Here is a 19,617-nt window from a genome sequence, read left to right as displayed (position 1 = left end):
TTCTAATGGTAACTGCTTCCTGGGGGTGATATAGAGTGTATGTTCAGTGAATGCTGCGGAGAGTTGCCTGCTGCTGAGTATCCTTGGCAGCAGAGGTGGCATTACTCTTTGGCTGGATGTGTTTGGAAATTAAGGAGTATAAGATAGTCTACTTAGGAGCTCTTGAATAGTATGGCCTGCATCTGCTGTGTGAATGGAGAATTGCTGGGCCATACCTGAATAGTCAATGCCTGGAGGTATCCTCAAAAGAAAGGTAGAGGGTCTGGATAGTCTATCTGCCAGGCCCTGGCAGATCTGGTGCCCCAGGCTATGTGCCTGGAGTTCCTTTGCCATTTGTATTAGATTCCTTGGGGTTCCATAACAAAGTACACAAACTATGTGGCTTACACAACAGAAATTTATTTTCTCTTGTGGAGGTTAGAAGCCCAAAGTCAAGGGGTTGGCACAGCCTTGCACTCTGAAGCATCTAGGGAAGACTCCCTTGCTTCTTCTAGCTTCTGGTAGTTGTTGACTGTCATTAGCATTCCCAGGCTTGTAGATGCATCACTATTCTTATAAGGATACCAGTCATTGAAATACTGAATCCAGTATGACCTTCTCTTAACTTGATTACATCTGCAAAGACCCTATTTCCAAATCAGGTCACGTTCACAGGTACCATGTGTTAGCTCTTAAACATATCTTTTTGAAGGAACACAGTTCAACCCAAAAAAGTCTGCTCTCTAGCACTCTAAAATTCATGTCCTTCCTATGCAAAATACATTCACCAAGTCCCAACATACCCCTCAGATCTTAATTTATTTCAGCTTTAACTGTAAGTCCAAAATTTCATCCAAATATAATAACTCAAAAAACCCCACTCCCAACTTCTGAATCATCTAAATCAGAAATCAGTGAGACTCCAGGTATAGGCTGTTCTGGGGCATAATTATTCTCTGTCTACAGATCTGTAGAACTTGAAAACAAAGTGTTCACAAATTACAATGATAGGGGACATATGGCTAGAGGTAAGGCCACATTTGGTGGGGAGTGAGGGAGGGTGGGCCCCACAAGATCCTCATAGATTGATTGCATTGAACGTTTGATGGTTGATGGTTTATCAGCGATCTCTCACTGCTGTTGACATTTTCATATTTGGCTGTTCCAAACTTTGAAACTAAACCATCTCATGTTTTATGAAATGGACATTCCACACACCCAAGTAGCTGTAACTGATACTGCTAAATGTATTATAAAAATTGCTATTTTAAGGATGTGTCATGCTTCTCTTAATTGTAAGTAATGTTCAGACAGAGGTACTGGGACAAGTGTCCAGCCAGGCTCTTCCAGCCCAGCCATGTAATATCAGTAAAGCCTTACAAGATGGGGGATGGATTAACATCCTGATAAAGAGCTATTTGCCGGGCTGTACGGTATGCTCTCCCACTGGGTCAATCAGTCCTAATAAGCCTTTTGAGCTACAAATGTCAGTGACCAACCACTATGCACACTAGAGCACCAGTCAGGCATCAGTCAAACTTTCCACCCACATGAAGGTGGACATTTACCTCTGCATATGTGCTTTCTCAGAGTTTGGAGTCTGCCAGTACCTTATGCTTCTTGAGGGTGTTGGAATATTGAAGTCTCTGAGGAGGCCTGGACTTCGATGATGAACAGATCAGCTAAGTTGAAGGCTGGTAGTGCACTGAGCCACTATGGCTATGTATCCACAGAGAAAACTGTTACAAACCTTATATGCTAAAGAAAACTCCACCAGTGGTTCGAGTTGTAGGCTGTGGTGCTTGTCCAGTAAAACACTGCCCCAAAATACATCTTGCTACATTTTCACTGACTCATAAGCAATAGCCAACAGGATGGCAGGATGGTACTTTAGTGCCCGGTAGCAGGATCAAGTCCTAAGCCCCTGTGGGGTCACACATTGTGATAACAGAATGTGTAGGATCCCTTACTCCCATGGACTCCAGAGGCAAAGGACCCTTTGACAATGGACATCACTGAAACCAACTGGTGTTATTTTAGGCTGATCAGACCTGAGCCATCCAGATAAGACCATAAACCTCTGGATATACCATGACACAGGATGTGCATCAGTATTCCAGCACTGAGACCGAAGTCAAAGCTTAGTGATTCAGCCTCTGAGGCCAGGAAAACCTGACAAATCTGCTTAAAGTGCCAATTCCACAGTTGAATGGTGTACTAGTATCCTAGAGCTCCTTAAGAAAGCACCACAGCTTTTTGGCTTAAAATAACAGGCATGTGTTCTCTCACAGTTCTGCAGGCTAGAGGTCTGAACCAGTGTTCATCTGCCCCATATATAGCAAGCCAGTAAAGATTGACACAGATTGACACTGAGCTTCTGCAGTGAAGAAAGATGGTGTGGTGCCTCCCAAGAGAATGGGGAGCTAATGCTCAAAGTCTCTTACAGGTGAGGCCTTCTGAGGGCAAAATTGGGGGCAGAGGTTTCCTGAGAAGGTGGATGCTATTGATGGGAGGCCTAGGAAGTACTGTTAACAGATAATAATTACTTCTGGTGCCACTTCATCTGGTTGCACAGAAGTCTGCTCTATCTCAAGAGACTTGGAATCTGCAAAACATCATTATATGGATTAGAGATTTCATTAGGTACATCAGGATTATGAGTTTAGGAGAGTGCTGATCAGCTGCTTGTATCTGCTTGTGTGTGCATAAGCTAGTGGGTTGCTTTCCTTCATGTTCCTTTGAATGATACAGGCATTCCTGTCTCTTGGGCCTGGATCCATGTGTTCCCTGGCTGGTGCAGCTGTGCCTGGAAACAATATGTTTCCTAGTGTTCATTATTTCATCTGAACTAACAAGATGGATGCCAGCTTCAAAATGAGCATGCCAACAGCGTTGTGTCCTATTAGAGGTTCTAAGAGGGAATCTGTTCCATGCTTCTCTCCTAACTCCTGATGGTTTTTGGCAAACTTTGATACCCCTTGGCTTGTAGCCATATCGCTCCAATCTGTCTCCATATTCACAAGGCATTCTCCCATGCCTCTGTCTCCTGTTTTCTCATAAGGACAGAGGTCATCAGGGCCCACCCTAATGCTCATTTTAACTTAACTAATGACCTCTTTGAAGACCCTATTCAAAAATAAAATCACAATCTGAGCCTCTTGATGGACAGGAATTTGGAGGCAAAGAGATACTATTCTTCTCAGTACAATGGCCAAAATGAACCATTTTATATTGTAACCGTATAGTTCATGACTTCCTAGCGGTCCCTGACATGTCCTTTGCAGCTCACTCTCTTAAACTAATTCCTTCAACAACCTCTCTTCAGATTGCATCGTTTTGCAATGCCCTGCTGGCCAGAAAGAACGAGGTCCAGCAGGCGCGTGGGAGAGGCCCGGAGAGCGACCTCGGCCCTCCAGGGAAACTCTTAAGTCGGGGCGTGGTGCCAGGGCTTATGGGAAACGTAGTCCTACGTTTCCTTGCCTCGCACGGCGCAGGTTCGGGAAAAGGGTCTTCCAAGGCTCGTTGTGCGCATGTGTGACTCGGTCGCCAGGTGTTTTCGGCGGGTTTACCCGCCCGGCGGTGGAAATCCTGGATGGGGGCGGGATGAGCTGTGCGAGTGGGAGCGATGGGTGAGCCCAGGCCGGGTGGGCGAGGGCCTGCCGGGGCGGCGGTGGGGAGGGGGGCAGCTGAAGGCTGGTGGGGGAGGCTCGGGAGGGGCGGCTGGGCTGGGTCCCTCCGTCCGGTGGGGGCCGGCGTCCAGGGGGGGCCGCGGTGTCGCCGTGGCTGCGGGAAGGGGACCAGAGCTTTGGATCCTGGTGGAGCCGAGTGTAAGTTGATTCCTGCTGGCAAGATGAGGGCGGTACGTAAGACTAGGTTTCTTCATTTGTAAAGCAAGAATATTATGTCCCACATGGGGTTGTTCTCTGGTTTAACATTTTTTACACACGTTTTAAAGATGCGTATACAGTTTTAATGTTCGGGGCAGAGCTTAGTTAATATTAGCTGTTAAGGTTTTTGGAAGGTATTTTTCCTTTTCGTTGGCTAAATTTTATTTAATCCTAATAACGGCTTTTGTGTAACTGTTTTCAGTCTTGGCAGACGAGAGAACTGAAACTTAGGTGGCTCAAGTAAAATACTCAGGGTCTCACAGATCTGGTGGACAACCCAGTTGAAAAGCAGCATTGTATTTCTCACAGCACCTTCTTTAGGACCCAAGAAAACAACCCCAAAGTGTGTGAGCACTGAATCTCACCTTGTGATCATGCATTATGAGATTTCTTGGCATGTCAGAGCCCTTCGATCAGACTGCAGAACTTATTGCAACTTATTGTCCAACTTTCAGCATCCTCAGTGGCATTAAGTGTTTAGGCAGAGAAGTTCTGTGAGTTTGGATCCCTGAATGAAACTTCTAAATAAATGGTCTTGTCTTTTAAGCCTAGGTTCCAGCTCCCTTGGAAGAAAGCAGCTTTTATGAAGTAGGAAGGAGGAAGCTCCAGGAACAGGAATCTCACCTTGAAGGTTACTCCTCTGACCTCGACTTCTCAACCACAGCTTTAGAGCAGAGGCAGGAAACTGCTGGAAAGGAGCAGGTCCTAGGTTTGCGTAGTCTGCAGTAGCAGTTCTTTATTCTGCTCAGAATGAGCATTGCCTCACTATCACCACATCCAGAGGGCCTCACCATGATGGTGAAAGGTCTGGACCAAGCTTCAGAAAAGATAGGTGAGTGGGACACTGAGTGGTGGGTAAGGAGCAGGTTGTGTGGAAAATATTAATTCATTAGAGGGTTCGTGTCTGCGTGGTCTGAAGGGAGAGATCTGTAGGCGTAATGGAAGGAATTCTATCTCCTGTCTTTAGTAAACATGCCCTGCCTTCAGCCTCCACCCACTTTTTCTAGATTTTGAGCTGCTCTTCTTTGTCTCTCTAGAGGTACGCTACTGCTCCATCTGCCCTGACTTTCTAGAGGCGTAGAGTAGGGTCATCTGTGTCTGCTTAATTTCAGAGCTGAGAAGATTTGACTTTGAGTGTGTAAGTAGCCTGCTCAGAGTCACCCAGTTTGTTAGCAGCAGTGCCAGGACCAGAAAACTCCACGATGTAAGTCATCCACTAGGTTCTATCACAACTTAGTGAGAAAGTTTTTAAAGTAGGCCTGTCAGTTAAGCAACCTCATCTTTTTCTACAGAGTGATTTTCTAACTCTAAGGGTAAGCAGCTCAGTAGGAATGTAAGTAAACAATATTTTGAGTATTTTTCCAACAACATTGATAATGAAAAATAACTATTTGTCTTTTTTTTTTTTTTTAAGATTTTATTTATTTATTTGACAGAGATCACAAGCAGGCAGAGAGGCAGGCAGAGAGAGAGGAGGAAGCAGGCTCCCTGCTGAGCAGAGAGCCCGATGCGGGGCTCGATCCCAGGACCCTGAGATCATGACCTGAGCCTAAGGCAGCGGCTTAACCCACTGAGCCACCCAGGCGCCCCCTATTTGTCTTTTGATCTCTTTGTTAAATTAGTACTGGATTGGTTCTAAAAGAAAAATGAAAAATTTAAATCACTAGGAAATTAATCCAGTGAAAAATTGCTCAGCCAAGCTCTACAGTTCCTGTCAGAGTCACACGTGTGAATTCACCCTGCATATGATTCTTGTTGACTCTCAGGGGCCAAAGAACATTTTCTACAGGGTAATATTTAACTGTCTGATGGGCATTGGGTTTTAGGAGCTGAATCTCAAAAGTCTGTAGCAGCCAAATCTCATATGACCTACTGTTTACTTCTCCCATAGCTGTACATTCAGCCTTCTCTGTACATTCCCAGAAAGAACAGAAAAAGAATAAATGCCAGGTGAGCTCTTTCTCATTTCTCACATTGTTTTCCATTGCATAAGACAATGAAGATAAAACTAATAAACTGTCAAGGGAAAAATACAGAGTCAACACAGAGTTAACAGATTGAAAGCAAGGAAAGGTCAACATGTTAATTATGTGGAGGTAATTGTAATTGTTTTTCTAGTAACATATATATATATTACACATTATATTATGTAACAGTAACTTTTATAATAAGAATTATGTGCAGATTTATCTTTGATACTCTGTCCAAAAGGATAATGCTTTGCCTTGACCATAAAAATAAATAGTTGTGTGTGTGTGTGTGTGTGTGTGTGTGTGTGTGTTCTTCATGGAACACAAAAATTTCCTGGCCTGAAGTCTGAAAAAATTCTCTGTCTTCCTGAAAGTAAGGTAGTTGATAATCTCAATTAACAAGTCTGAGATGAATGCTGCCCATCTTCACCTGATTGTTCTTTAGTGGTACAGAGAGCAGAAGGCCAAAGCATAACTTAGTTGTTTCAAGTTGATTTTTTTTTTTAAAGCTGTATTTATTTATTTGAGGGGGGAAGGGGCAAAGGAGCAGACTCCCAATGATAATGAAGCCCCACGTGGGGCTCTGTCTCATGACCCTAAGGTCATGACCTGAGCGAAAATGGAGAGTTGGATACTTAACTGACTGAGCCACCCAGGTGCCCCTCAAGTTGATGATTTCTTTTGTCCGCTTTACAGTATTGTCCTTTTCCTGTTGCCTTTTAGGGAAACTTATCCTCATGTGATTATCTTTGGTCTATTATAATTCTTACCTTATTACTTTTCTTGACTGATTTCATATTCTGTGGATTTTTATCTATTTCAAAGGATGGACAGCCACTCAATTTGAAATTCAAACTCTGAATGTTGTGCTTATTTAGGTGAGAGCTATTGCCTATCAGATACAGTTTTTCTGAGCAAATTGTTGATTTTCTATATGGTTTTGCAAAGAGTTGGTATATTCATTTCCTGTGGATGCTATAACAAGTTACCACAAATTTGGTAGCTTAAAACAACAAAAATTTATTCTTTCACAGTTCTGGAGGCTAGAAATCTGAAATCAAGGTGTTGTCAGGGATGTGATCCTGCTTAAGCTTCTAGATGGATTCCATCCCCCATCTCTTTCATCTTCTGGTGGCTTTTGGGAGAGAGGCAGGAGATAGAATGGAGAAAAAAACTAAGATGAAGAAGAATAAATATTTTGTAAGCCCTATATCAGTGTTCCCCAGAGAAACAACCAATCAGATGTGTGTGTGTACAGATGGCATATAATGTAGACATACATAAATACACATAGGTATACATTTGTTTTATGGAATTGGCTCATGTGATTGTGGGGGCTGAAATTTGATGAACAAACCAACAAACTGGAAACTCAGGACTGAATGCTGTAGTCTTGAGGCAGAATTCCTTTTTGCGGGGGAAACTTTAGTTATTGCTCATAAAGGCCTTCAACTGTTTGGATGAGGCCAACCCACATTATTGAGGGTATTCTATTTAAAGTCAACCCACTGTAGATATCAGCCACATTTATAAAATACCTTCATGGCAACACTTAATAAGTGTTTTATGAAAGAACTGGATACTGTAGCCTACCACATTGACACATAAAACTAACCATCACAGGTCCTGTAAGAAGATACAACAGCGATCTATTGTGTTGTATGTTTGTGTTGTATGTATAAATATATATGTGGTGTGTATATAAAGAAATACATGTATAAATATAGACATATTTTATGATCATGTGACTTGTAAACAGTACTTGGCTGGATTATATGCATGACATAAGATACTCCTTTTATATTGGGTATTTAACTCATTCACATTTATTGTGGTCACTGATGATGTTTACTTTTAGTTTCTCCATCTTTATTTGTATTTTTATTTATCCCATTTTCTTTCCTTTCCGTAATTTTTTCTCTGTTCATTTTATTTCTCTCTTCCAGTGGTTTGAATATTCACTATTCTATTTTTTTCCATTGGTTCTCCTGGAAACAGTTAACATAGGTTTATATTTGTATTTTTTCCATCAACATCAAGAATTTTTATTTTCTAGACCTGACCTGATCTTTTGCAGGTTTTACTGTCCCTTCCTCCCACATCTCATGTTTTATAGAAGTGATCAGAATCGTTTTTTAATTTTTTAAATTTATTTTTGTAAGATTTTTATTTATTTACTTGAGAGTGAGAGCAAGAGAGATCACAGAGAAAGAGGGAGAAGCAGACTTGCTGGTGAGCAGGGAGCCTGATGCAGGACTCGGTCCCAGGACCCTGGGATCATGACCTGAGCCAAAGGTGGATGCTTAACCAACTGAGCCACCCAGACGCTCCGGAATTATTTTTAAATATAAATTTTTTAAAAATCCTATATAAACAGGTGCAGTATTTAGACATGATAAGTTATCTGGTTATTCTCTATAATTTCCAAGGTAGTTGGGTTGAAATGTCTAGAGACAAGAGGAGTTCAGTGAGCTAACACCTTGATCTTGGACTTCCAGCTTCCAGAACTGTGAGAAAACAAAATACATATGTGTTAAGCCATCTAGTGTGTGGTAGTTTGTTATGGGAGCCTTAGCAAACTAATAACATATGGTAATTATATTTTTAATTCTTTGAGGACACACCATACTGTTTCCTATAGTGGCTGTACCATTTTACATTCCCACAGATGTACACAAGGGTTCCAGTTTTTCCACAGCCTCACCCATGCTTTTATTCTGTTGGCCAATGGAAGTGAGGTGAAGTAATGTTCTTTTGAGTAGTATTAATCTCCAGTGTCTTTAAAAACAGTAGTTTCCTATTCTTGGAATCATAATAATTATATAGTTTTGTTTTCTTACTCAGTTTTTCACTTCATCTGGTGAATGTCTTTTATGTTACTGGTTCTTAAATTTCTAGTGAAATTTCATTGCCTGTTTTTATATGTGAAGACTTGGTTTGATTCATGTAGGTAGCTCTTGTGAGTTATTCAGAAATATAGAATGCTGTTTCTTTATCTGTTTTCTCTCCTTAGTGAAAGAACTGACTTCAAGGATTTATAAAGGAAATTGTTGAAAAGATATAACCTGGTGAATTTCCTTTTATATTATCAGCAGGGAGTATGTAGGCAACCTTAAGGGACTATTGATTTTTCAAGTGGAGATTTCCCATACTATGGATTTAGATCATCATGATCTCTCATCAAAGACCTGCCTTAAAACGAATTCGGTATCTATTTTCTTTCTGGCTGACTTGGCATTGCTAGAGCCCCTGAAGCATTTCCCTAAAACACTTTTTAAAATCTAGTTTATCCTTCAGCCATCAGCTGTGCTTATAAAGAGTAGCAAATGCCCAGAGTGGTCTGACATTCCTTCAGTTAATTCCTCAGCCCGTCAATCAGAGCACTATCTACTTGGAGCTTAGATTAATTTGGTGGTTGTATATACCGTGTACTGAATGTATGCAGACACATGCATGCAACCCATGGACAGTTCTCTTTGTACTGTCGTGTGGGGCTATAAAAATGGGCACATACACCAAAATCATGCAAAGCGATCTTAATCATGGGGGAAGGTGGTAGTTCTGTGATCTTTAAAAATATTTGTCAAAACATTAAAAAATGTATAAAAATGAAAAAATACTATAATATTTAGTACTAAGGACCTCTTCATTAAGATCCTTTGGTTGTAGATCTAGAGTGTCTCAAGTGGAGGCAGTATCAACTTTCCCAGTCAGGTATTTCTTCTAAAATTCCATTTATATTTGATTTGCATTTCACTTCTACTGTAATCACGTCTCATTTCTTTGAGGCTCTCTTTCATCTTTGTTGGTTAGTTCCCTTTTGCAAACCATTTAACTGTTTTTGCAAGATGCCATATTGCCAGGAGACAAGGAAGGAACATGTGTTTTGTTTGTGTGTGGACTGAGTAACATGTGCAGTGATCAGTCACTGGTGGACTTTGAAAAAAAAATGACACGATTGATAATTGTTCGTGATGTTGGTTATTTATGTAGTGATTTGCAGATTGAAGAACAAGCAGCAAAATTTATACTTTATGTGATTACTCACAGTTACCATTGTAACTGAAATCTGTGGTGTTGGGGGACTCTTGTTATAACTAAGTAAATTGTGGTAACTGAAATTCATGCATGTTAGTACCATGCAAAGTATGGACCTCCTGTAGAGACAGTCAGACATATTTATGTATTGCCACAGATTTGTGCCAACTTGATGCTTGAAAGCTTTCCTCTCTTAAAAGGGTGAGTTATCAAATACTTTGAAGAACTCTCGTCTAAATGAGCAATGCCAAAATTACCACAGGTTACGGCATTTTATATCTTTAAATTAAGCTCCAAATTTAGTTCTCTCTTGATCTTCTGCTATTATTTAATTCAGTTTGCATCCATACTAGATTGTAAGCTTCCTGAAAGTAGAACTGTGTTTTATGTATTTTAATATCTACAGAAACCAGGACACTTTTCATGTATGTAACATATTTTGGGCTTGTATGTGTTTGTGTGGGGTTTTTTTTTTTTTTTTGACAATTTTATTTATTTGTCAGAGAAAGAGAGAGCGCACAAGCAGGGGGAGCAACAGGCAGAGGGAGAAGCAGGCTCCCCACCGAGCAGGGAGCCCGAAGTGGGACTTGATCCCAGAACCCTGGGATCATGACCTGAGCCAAAGGCAGACACTGAACCGACTGAGCCACCCGGGCATCCCTGTATGTATTTATTATTATTATTATTATTATTATATTTCTCTTTCTCCCTCCACATATAAAACAAAACAGGGACTATTGTAAGTCTCCTATATAAACTTTTTCTAATAAACTCAATAGTAAACATGGTAAAGGATTGTTCCTAAATATATTTACTCTGTCATATAGTTTTGAGCACTTCTGGTTGATTAGATATGTGTGTTACAGGGATCAATTTCATTTGAGGATGTGACTGTGAACTTTACGCAGGAGGAATGGGGTCAACTGGACTCTGATCAGAGGACCTTGTACAGGGATGTGATGCTGGAGAACTATAACATCTTCCTCTCACTAGGTAAGCAACTTCTCTGAGTAACATCAACATGTCCTTTTGTTGCTACCAAAGCATGTAGATCTTTTTTAGAGTTTAATGATACTTCGGTTTGGACACCAGGATATTATTTTTTCTCACTTCCCCACTGAAACATTCCATTGGGTCCCTTCACTGTGCAGCTCCTGAAGCTGGACTTTGGTTTTTCTTCTGAGTTCCTAAAATCAGGCAGCTTTTCCCGTGTCCTGTATCATTTTTCGTTATCAGAACATTGCATTACCAAACCAGAGGAGATCTTGGAGTTAGAGCAAGAAGCACCATGGGTGTTAGAGAAAGAATCTGCAAGCCAGTGTTACCTAGATGACTAATCCATTAGATCCCAGGTGGTTGTTTCAAGTATATGCATCTTTGGAGTGTTTTTAAGAATCTCTTTTAAGAAGCTCTGTTTGGAAATGACTAAGGATTCTTAGCCTGCTTGCCTAAATTGCCCACAGATACACTCTCACACATATATGTTCTCTTTTTTGGTTGGGTTTTTAGGAGTTTATTCCCTTTTACTTGCACCTTGAAATTCATTCCCATGTCATATTAATATTTTATGTTGGTTAGTCTCCTTCCTCCAGCAGTCTCAGCTTCATAGTCCCTTCATTTTCAAGGACTTCTTTTGTTTTCAGGAATTAATAAATTAGTTTAACCAGTATTAATTGAGCACTGCTCCATGCCAGTCATGTTTTAAATGAAAGAGATAGAGCTAATGGTGAGATTCCTTGATCTCATGGAATTTGTATTAGCAGAAGGGAGATGCAGGAAGCCGATTGCTATGAGAGTTGAGAGTAGAAACAAGGAGACCAGTTAGGAAAAACAATACCCCATAGACTAGTTTTGAGGTAATAGAGTGTGCAAAGTCATGGAATTCTGGCTATCTCTCAAAGGTAGGGTTAACAAAATCAGCACCTAGATTCTAATTCATTCTCTCTGAACACTTTCATTCCTCGTGTAGTTTTTTTGAAAAACAATCTTGTCTTCATGTTTTCCATATCACATTTATTATATAATTTTTTTATTGAGTGTATCTTACTGTGAATCCTGCTCATTGTGATTCATCCACTCTTAAAAAATCCTTTATTTTCATTTTTTAATGTTTATTTTACTCCTATCCATTTTGAAATGAATATTCGCGAAGGACCAAATAAAATATGTGTGTGTTTGTTGCCAATTTTACTTTCCCCTCTTCCACCACAGTATCTTTAATTGGTTGGTTAGTTGTCATCTCTTTCCCCAGCTACTCAGAAAAGTAGAGGGAATGGAAAATATTGATTTAGCTTTCCTTTTATCCCAAAAGACCAGCTCTAAAACCAAAGGGCTGGGTGTATAAAGGAATGTATTTGTGTATTAGACCAATTTTATTAGTAGTCATTTCAGATTCATAAGTTATGTTTTTCTTGTTTCTAGAAGAATCGAAAGTTGATGGCATAATAGAGAGCAAAGAAAACCAAGACAAACATTTATGGCAACATGCATTTATCAATAACAAAAAAGTGACTACAGAGAAAGAGAATGTGTTAAGGAAAACATTTAATCTGTGCATAGACTTTATTCCTTCCAGAAAAACGCCACGTAAATATAATCTAGATGGTATTGGTTCAGAAAATATGTCAGAGTTAACCATTAATAAAAGCTATTCAGGAAAGAAATCTGATGATGGCAACGGTTACAAGAAATTGCTTCCTGATATTAATCATGAAAAAACTCATACTAGAGAGAAGTTTGATGAGTTTGATAAAAATGAGAGCATCTTCTATCATAATGAGAATTTTATTCAGCAACAAAAGATTCACACTGTGGAGCAACTGCCTGAATATAATGATTGCATTAAAACCTCCCACAGTAATGCTCTCTTCATTACACATAAGAAAATTCACACAGGAGAGAAATTATGTGATTATAATAAACGTCAGAAAACTTTCAGGAGTGAGTCAAACCACATGCTACGTCAGATAACTTACTCAAGGAGGAGTCACTATAAATTCAGTGAATGTGGGGAAAGCTGTGAAAAGTCAGTCCTTTGGAAGAAACATCCTAGAATTCACATGGGTGAAGAATGTGAGAAATACCACGAGTGTGATGTATGTGGGAAAACCTTCCTCCGGAAGTCAAACCTCACAATACATCACAGAATACACACAGGAGAAAAACCATATAAATGTAATGAATGTGGGAAATCCTTTTACCAGAAGTCAACCCTCACTGTGCATCAAAGAACTCATACAGGAGAGAGACCCTATGAATGTGTCAAATGTGGGAAAAAATTCTACCAGAACTCAGCCCTCCATCAGCATCAAAGAACACACACAGGGGAGAAGCCTTACAAATGTAGTGAATGTGGAAAATCTTTCTCCCAAAAGTCAGACCTGACTGTGCATCAGAGCTCTCACACAGGAGAAAAACCTTATAAATGTAATAAATGTGACAAGTCCTTTAGTATAAAGTCAAAACTCACTGTACACCAGAGAATACACTCAGGGGAGAAGCCCTATGAATGTAGCAACTGTGGGAAAATGTATCATATGAAGTCAACCCTCATTAAACATCAAAGACTTCACACAGGGCAGAAGATATACGAATGCACTGAATGTAGGAAGACCTTCTGTGGGAAGTCAGTCCTCCTTAAACATCAGAGAATTCATACAGGGGAGAAACCTTACGAATGTGTAGAATGTAGGAAGACCTTTTCTGAGAAGTCAACCCTCAGTAAACATCAGAGGATTCATACTGGAGAGAAACCCTTTGAATGTAACAAATGCGGGAAGTCTTTCTGCCAAAAGTCACAGCTCATTGAACATCAGAGAATTCATACAGGGGAGAAGCCCTTTGAATGTAAAGAATGTAGGAGAACATTTTGCCAGAGGGCATCCCTCAATGTACATCAGAGAACACACACAGGAGAGAGGCCCTATGAATGTAACGAATGTGGAAAATCTTTTTATGATAGTTCGACTCTCACTAAACATAAGAGGATTCATTCAGGGGAGAAACCCTATGAATGTAATGAATGTGGGAAGACCTTCAGCCACAAAGCAACTCTCATCACACATCAGAGAATACACAAAAGAAAAACGCTGTAAAGATGGATGGTGAAACCGTCTTGCTATAACTCAGAACTGTTGGCCTGACAGAAAGTATATCCAGGGAGGTAACCCTATGGTTGTAATGAATGTTGGAAGTCCTACCAGAAGTCATCCTTCAGTTTACATCATAGACCTCATACAGGGGAGATACCCGGTGGTGTTTTTACCAAACTGGGCAGAGAGCAAGTCTTTTTTTCTCTGCTGCTCTTGCATCCAGGTGGGATGATGTGCATGAGATCTGGCCAGTGGGCTGTGAGTGTAATGATGTAATTCACTTCTGGTCTGACACTTAATGGTCTCCATGGCAATTCTTTGTATTCTCTGCTCTCTATGGAGTAGGATGTAGGGTGCTTTCTGTTGAGAGGTCAGCACTCACTGTGTGTTGGTGAACTCACACAAGAGTAGAAATCTCTGTCAACATCTTGGTGTTTAGGAACCTAATCCACAAATGAAACTTATTGTAACTGGAGAAATCAGAATTAAGAAATCTTGAGATTGCAACAAATTTTAAAAAACCTTTACCAAAAGGTATTATCTGGTTGAACCTCAGGTAAACTAATAGACTGAAACCATGTAAGCACATGGTTTTCTGAAAGCTTTCAGCAAAACATATTTTATTGTATTTCAGAGAATTATTATTGAGGGAAACTGGATTTAGAAAATACAGAAATTTTTTTCTTTAGAAAAGATTTTTAAGTTGTAACATAGTAGATACAGAGGCCAAGTATATATTTTTCACGTTTAGCACTACTCTGAGTTTAAGAAAGCTGCTGTGAACAGTAAGCTCATTGTACTTACCACCATAAAATGTGTTCATTAACAAAGCAACCCCATCCCGGAAATGTTTCCTTGGGGAACCGAAGTAGATTTGAGTGCGACAACCCAACTTAGATATAACCTGGGAACTATGTGTATAGCAAAATGCCATATATTGTTCTTTGCCTTTACTTCCTAGTAAAGTATGTGTTGGCAACCATGATATGGTGCAAGGATTGGCAGACATTTTCTGTAGAAGGCCATATAGTAAATACCTTAACCTTAAGGCTACATGTGCTTTCTGTCACTTTTTTTTTTTTTTTTTACAACCTATTAAAAATGTAAAAAATTATTCTTAGCTCATGGGCCATTGAAAAATAGACTTGGCCAGATTTAGCTTATGGACTGAAGTTTGTGGACCCCCGATACAGTGGTTAAAAGCATGGACTCTGAAAGTGTACTTGCTAGGCTCAGGTCCCAGTTCTATTGCACATTAGCTGTGTGGCCTGGGACAAATCCTTTAACATTTGTTCATTTCTTTTTTGCAGAATGATGACACTGCCATTACACTACCACATGGAGTTCTAGTAAGGACTAGGGAAGTTAGTAAATACAAAGTACTAAATCACTGCATACAGTGCTGCAAGTGTTAGCTATTATAGAACTTGCAACAGATTTGTTGGAGCTTTGCAGACTTTTGATTACCTACTCCACTGTTCTTCACTCTAGGCCAGTAGAAGATTCAGGAAATGAATGATGATTGGTCTGACCTAATTTTTTTCCAGCTTATTGAGGCATAATTGATAGACAAAATTGTAAAATATTTAAAATGCATAATGTGATGATTTAAGTATACACTGTAAAAGGATTCCCCCATCAAGTTAATTAACGCAACTATCACCTCACAAATTTATCAGCCACGCCCCGCCTTTTTGGTGAGAATGTTTATGTTCCACTCTCAGCAAATTTCAGTTATATAATACGCTGTTATTAACTCTAGTTAACCAGTAATACATTAGATCCTCATGGTCTCACCTAATCTTGAAAAACGTATCCTGATTAATAATTAATTTGCAATAAGCATCTGACCCAGCTCTGGCCAGTGAGAAGAAACTCTGAAGAATATTCAGTGAGGTATGGGAAAATAGGATTCCCCAGAGGCTAACAAATATTTGATTTTTTTTTTAAAAAAGCCCTTTGATTTTGCTGGATATTTTTATGTCTGGATGTGATATCTGATAGTAGTTTTTGATCCTAAGGTAGTATCTGAAGATGGCAGAACACAAAGCTGGAAAGAGGTTGGGTCAGCAGTGTCTTTTGGGTAGGTGAATCAACCAACCCTAGAGCTTCTTTATATGAGAAAAATTTTTTCTAATTAAACTAGTTGAGTTGGGATTTTCTGAAAATGGTTTAACAAACTTACAGGTATACCTTTTTGAAGAGTTACTAATTCAGAAATACTAACATTCATTAGCCTCCAGAGAGGACATGTTGTGAGAAACTGATTCAGGGGTGGCTGTTTTTCAGTAAATCTCCATATAGTGAGCCTAACCATTAGAAAAACCTATTTGTTTTTACATTATATGAAATGAGTGTCTAATTCATTGAGCTTTCTTTGCATCTATATGAGAAAAGCACTTAGAAAATCATTATCTCATATATACCTTATATTTTTAAAATATGTGAAATAAACATTAAGTTAAATTGAATTATCCATTGATCTGTCTCTCTGTTACTGTTTGATTAGATAAGGTATGAGATAAGGATCTAATGTTTTCCCAAAGGAATAATCCGGTCTCAACACCATGTGATTGAAGTTTGAAGTACCATCTTTACTAAATGTAAGGTGCTAAATTATCATTTGTAGAGGGTACTTTTGTTCAGGACCCCTTCCCTTTATTGCCTTTAGTAACCAGTTTACCCTCATGACATAGGAGCTAGTAGATCTCCTGAAGATTCCATATCCCTTGACTTCACATTTATTCCTGGGAAGTACATTTGATCCAAGTGGGCCAGTAAGTGCCCGACGTGGGATTTTGTAAAAGGAGAACATCATGTTCAGTGGTTGGTGACCTGGAACTTTTAGCAGCCATGAGAAAGTGTCTGCATGAAGAAAAATAGGCATGCAGAAACATTTAAGAGAGACAGAATCTTGATGCTGCACAGGACCAGTCAGTGCTTGACCCCCTTGTTCTACATATTCCAAAGATACGTACTGTTATGTTCTTTGGTTTCATTATTAAGCCAGCAGATGTTAACATCCTCTGTACCATGGTCAGTTGCTGATTTTTGTTTCACTAAACTCTTTGTTTATGCTTATGCCAAAAGTAATGTTTTAATTAGTATGGCTTTTTAATGCTTCTTATTGTAGACCAAGTCCTTTCACCCATAATTATACAATTAATCTTCAGCAAAGGGGGGAAGAATGTGCAATGGGAAAAAGACAGTCTTTGTCGAAAAAAAGAGTTGGGTATAATTTTACATAAAATCAAATTCACCATTTTATAAGTGTATTCTTTGAGTTTTGACAAATATATGGAATTGTGTAACTACCATCATGCTTAGGACAGATCTGGCAGCCACTGATCTGTTTCTGCCCCTACAGTTTTACTTTTTCTAAAAAGTCATGTAAATGGAATCATGGGTTATATAATCTTTTATGTCTATATAAGTGCTTTTGAGGTCATCCATGATATTGCATGCATCTGTAGTTTGCTACTTTTTATTGCTGAGTAATAATCCATTGTATGGATATGCCACAACCTATTTATGCATTCACCTGTTGAAGGTCATTTGACTTATTTTCAACTTTTATTATGAATAAGCCTCTTGTGAACATTTCCATTGAAGTCTTTTTGTGGACACAGATTTTCACTTAGGTAAATACCTATGAGTAGTGGCATTGGATCAGATGATAAATAAATGTATGTTCAGTATTTCTTTATTATTTCGTTCCAGTTTCAGGTAAAAAAAAAAAGTTATGGAAGCACTGTGAACTGGTTAAGATTAATTAAAAAGATCACACATGAATATATCCTAGTAAAAATTTAGTCATTCTAGCTTCTAAACAAAATCAGTCACTTAGAAGGAATAATGAATCATCATGGTGTTTGATTTTTCAAAACCTGTAGGAATATTACAAGATTTAAAAATATTTGACAGAAATGGACTATATGTGAATGATTCAGTATCTGTTCAGAAGTGCCTGTGGGAAGGGAAAAGACAAGACTTGGAAAGTATACTTTAAAAGCGTAAATTTCAGAGGGAATTTCTGAATAAACTTAGCCCAATTAAGTTATATCAAAAACAGTGTGGGGGAAATTGCAAGAGAAAATGAATCTAATAAAAATTAAAAATTTCAAAGGATGATACTAATGATTGCATTATATTTGTAATGTAAGTGTTAAATGATTTATGAAATAGGATTTACCCTAAGGAATATGTTTTAGACAGGATTTTTGTTGTGTGAGGCTCCTTTGAATTGAGTAAGAGCTTAGTTTGCAGATAAGGGAAATTGGAATAAATACTGTGGTGTTGCCCTGTTACCAATGTGAATTTATGGTTTCTAATATTAATAGATAAAAGTAAATATACGAAAGTGCACATGTGAAAGTAAACAAACACATTTCTTAGCTCTGTCCACTAGAGATGGCACAGCAGCAGCAAAAAACCAGTAGAAATAGACATAGCTAGTTCCTGCATTTTGGTTTCTAAATGCATTTTCTGCATTCTTCACTACAAGGAATCAGAGTTCTTAGAGAAATAGCTGATTCCAGGAGTGGTTCAGGGATATTACATGATGAGCCTGGAATTTTTTTTTTTAAGATTTTTTTTTTTATGTATTTATTTGACAGACAGAGATCACAAGTAGGCAGAAAGGCAGACAGAGAGAGAGAGGGGAAGCAGGCCCCCTGCTGAGCAGAGAGCCTGATATGGGGCTCGATCCCAGGACGGGATCATGACCTGAGCCGAAGGCAGAGGCTTTAACCCACTGAGCCACCCAGGCGCGCTGAGCCTGGAACATTTTTTGTGTGAGAAAGTAACGCTAAAAAATAGTCCCACTATGTCAAAAGGACATGGCTTAAAAACAAAGGGACTTACACTGGCAGATTCTGTGACAATATAAAAATTGAAATAATTGTACAACATTGAGCAAAATAGGAATCCAGGAGTCTATACTAAATAAATGGATAAATGGGGGAAAATAATATCTTTTTCCTTACAGAATAATATCAATAAATGTAGAAGGATCGCTTCTCAGCCTTTTGGTTAAGATCAAGTGTAATAAATGTAGAAGGAAATAATAAAACAGGAATTACTGGGGCACCTGGGTGGCTCAGTGGGTTAAAGCGTCTGCCTTCGGCTCGGGTCGTGGTCCCAGGGTCCTGGGATCGAGCCCAGCAGTCAGGCTCTCTGCTCAGCGGGTAGCCTGCTTCCTCCTCTCTCTCTGCCTGTCTCTCTGTCTACTTGTGATCTCTCTGTCAAATAAATAAATAAATAAATAAATAAATAAATAACTTAAAAAAAAAGGGACGGAGGAATCACCATGTGGTTAACACAGTAATGGTGACTTTGGCTAAATATCAGTGGATACTAGAAAAAAACTAATGGATGAAGAATCATATGGTCTCAAAGTATCTCCCTACAAAATATTTAATTATAAAAGGTGAAAAAATAAGAGAAAAACGTGGTAGACACCCTCTTAATCAAGTAATCAACGTTAACCCTTTCAGTAATGGTTTAATCAACAGCATGGGCCACCTGTAAGCAACGTCATGTCCACCTGAGTGGATGCAGTGAGAAAAATCAATATTTCAGTGACAATCCAGCCAATGGATAATCTGGGTCTAGTCCCAAGAAAATACCAGGAAAAGCAAAATTGAAGTACAT

General features: G+C 39.1%; 1 protein-coding gene and 1 long non-coding RNA gene across 2 annotated transcripts; both read left to right on the top strand.

The window, feature by feature from the left end:
- The first annotated feature begins 514 nt into the window (after nt 1-514).
- On the top strand, nt 515-10,401 carry LOC125085246 (uncharacterized). The gene is made up of 4 exons (XR_007122826.1): nt 515-2,425; nt 4,414-4,698; nt 5,758-5,816; nt 10,378-10,401. It is a non-coding gene; the product is annotated as an uncharacterized LOC125085246 (long non-coding RNA).
- An 86-nt stretch (nt 10,402-10,487) lies between these two features.
- LOC125085134 (zinc finger protein OZF-like) lies at nt 10,488-18,525 on the top strand. The gene is made up of 4 exons (XM_047703343.1): nt 10,488-10,536; nt 10,741-10,867; nt 12,296-14,157; nt 14,189-18,525. The coding sequence occupies exons 2-3, from the start codon at nt 10,834-10,836 to the stop codon at nt 13,966-13,968; spliced, it is 1,707 nt and encodes a 568-aa protein (XP_047559299.1). The 5' UTR covers nt 10,488-10,536; nt 10,741-10,833; the 3' UTR covers nt 13,969-14,157; nt 14,189-18,525.
- The last annotated feature ends 1,092 nt before the right edge of the window (nt 18,526-19,617 follow it).

This window comes from Lutra lutra, chromosome 14, assembly GCF_902655055.1.
Source record: "Lutra lutra chromosome 14, mLutLut1.2, whole genome shotgun sequence".
Lineage (NCBI taxonomy): Eukaryota > Metazoa > Chordata > Mammalia > Carnivora > Mustelidae > Lutra > Lutra lutra.
The sequence above is the reverse complement of the archived record's forward strand: the minus strand, read 5'-3'. Positions and strand labels throughout refer to the sequence as shown.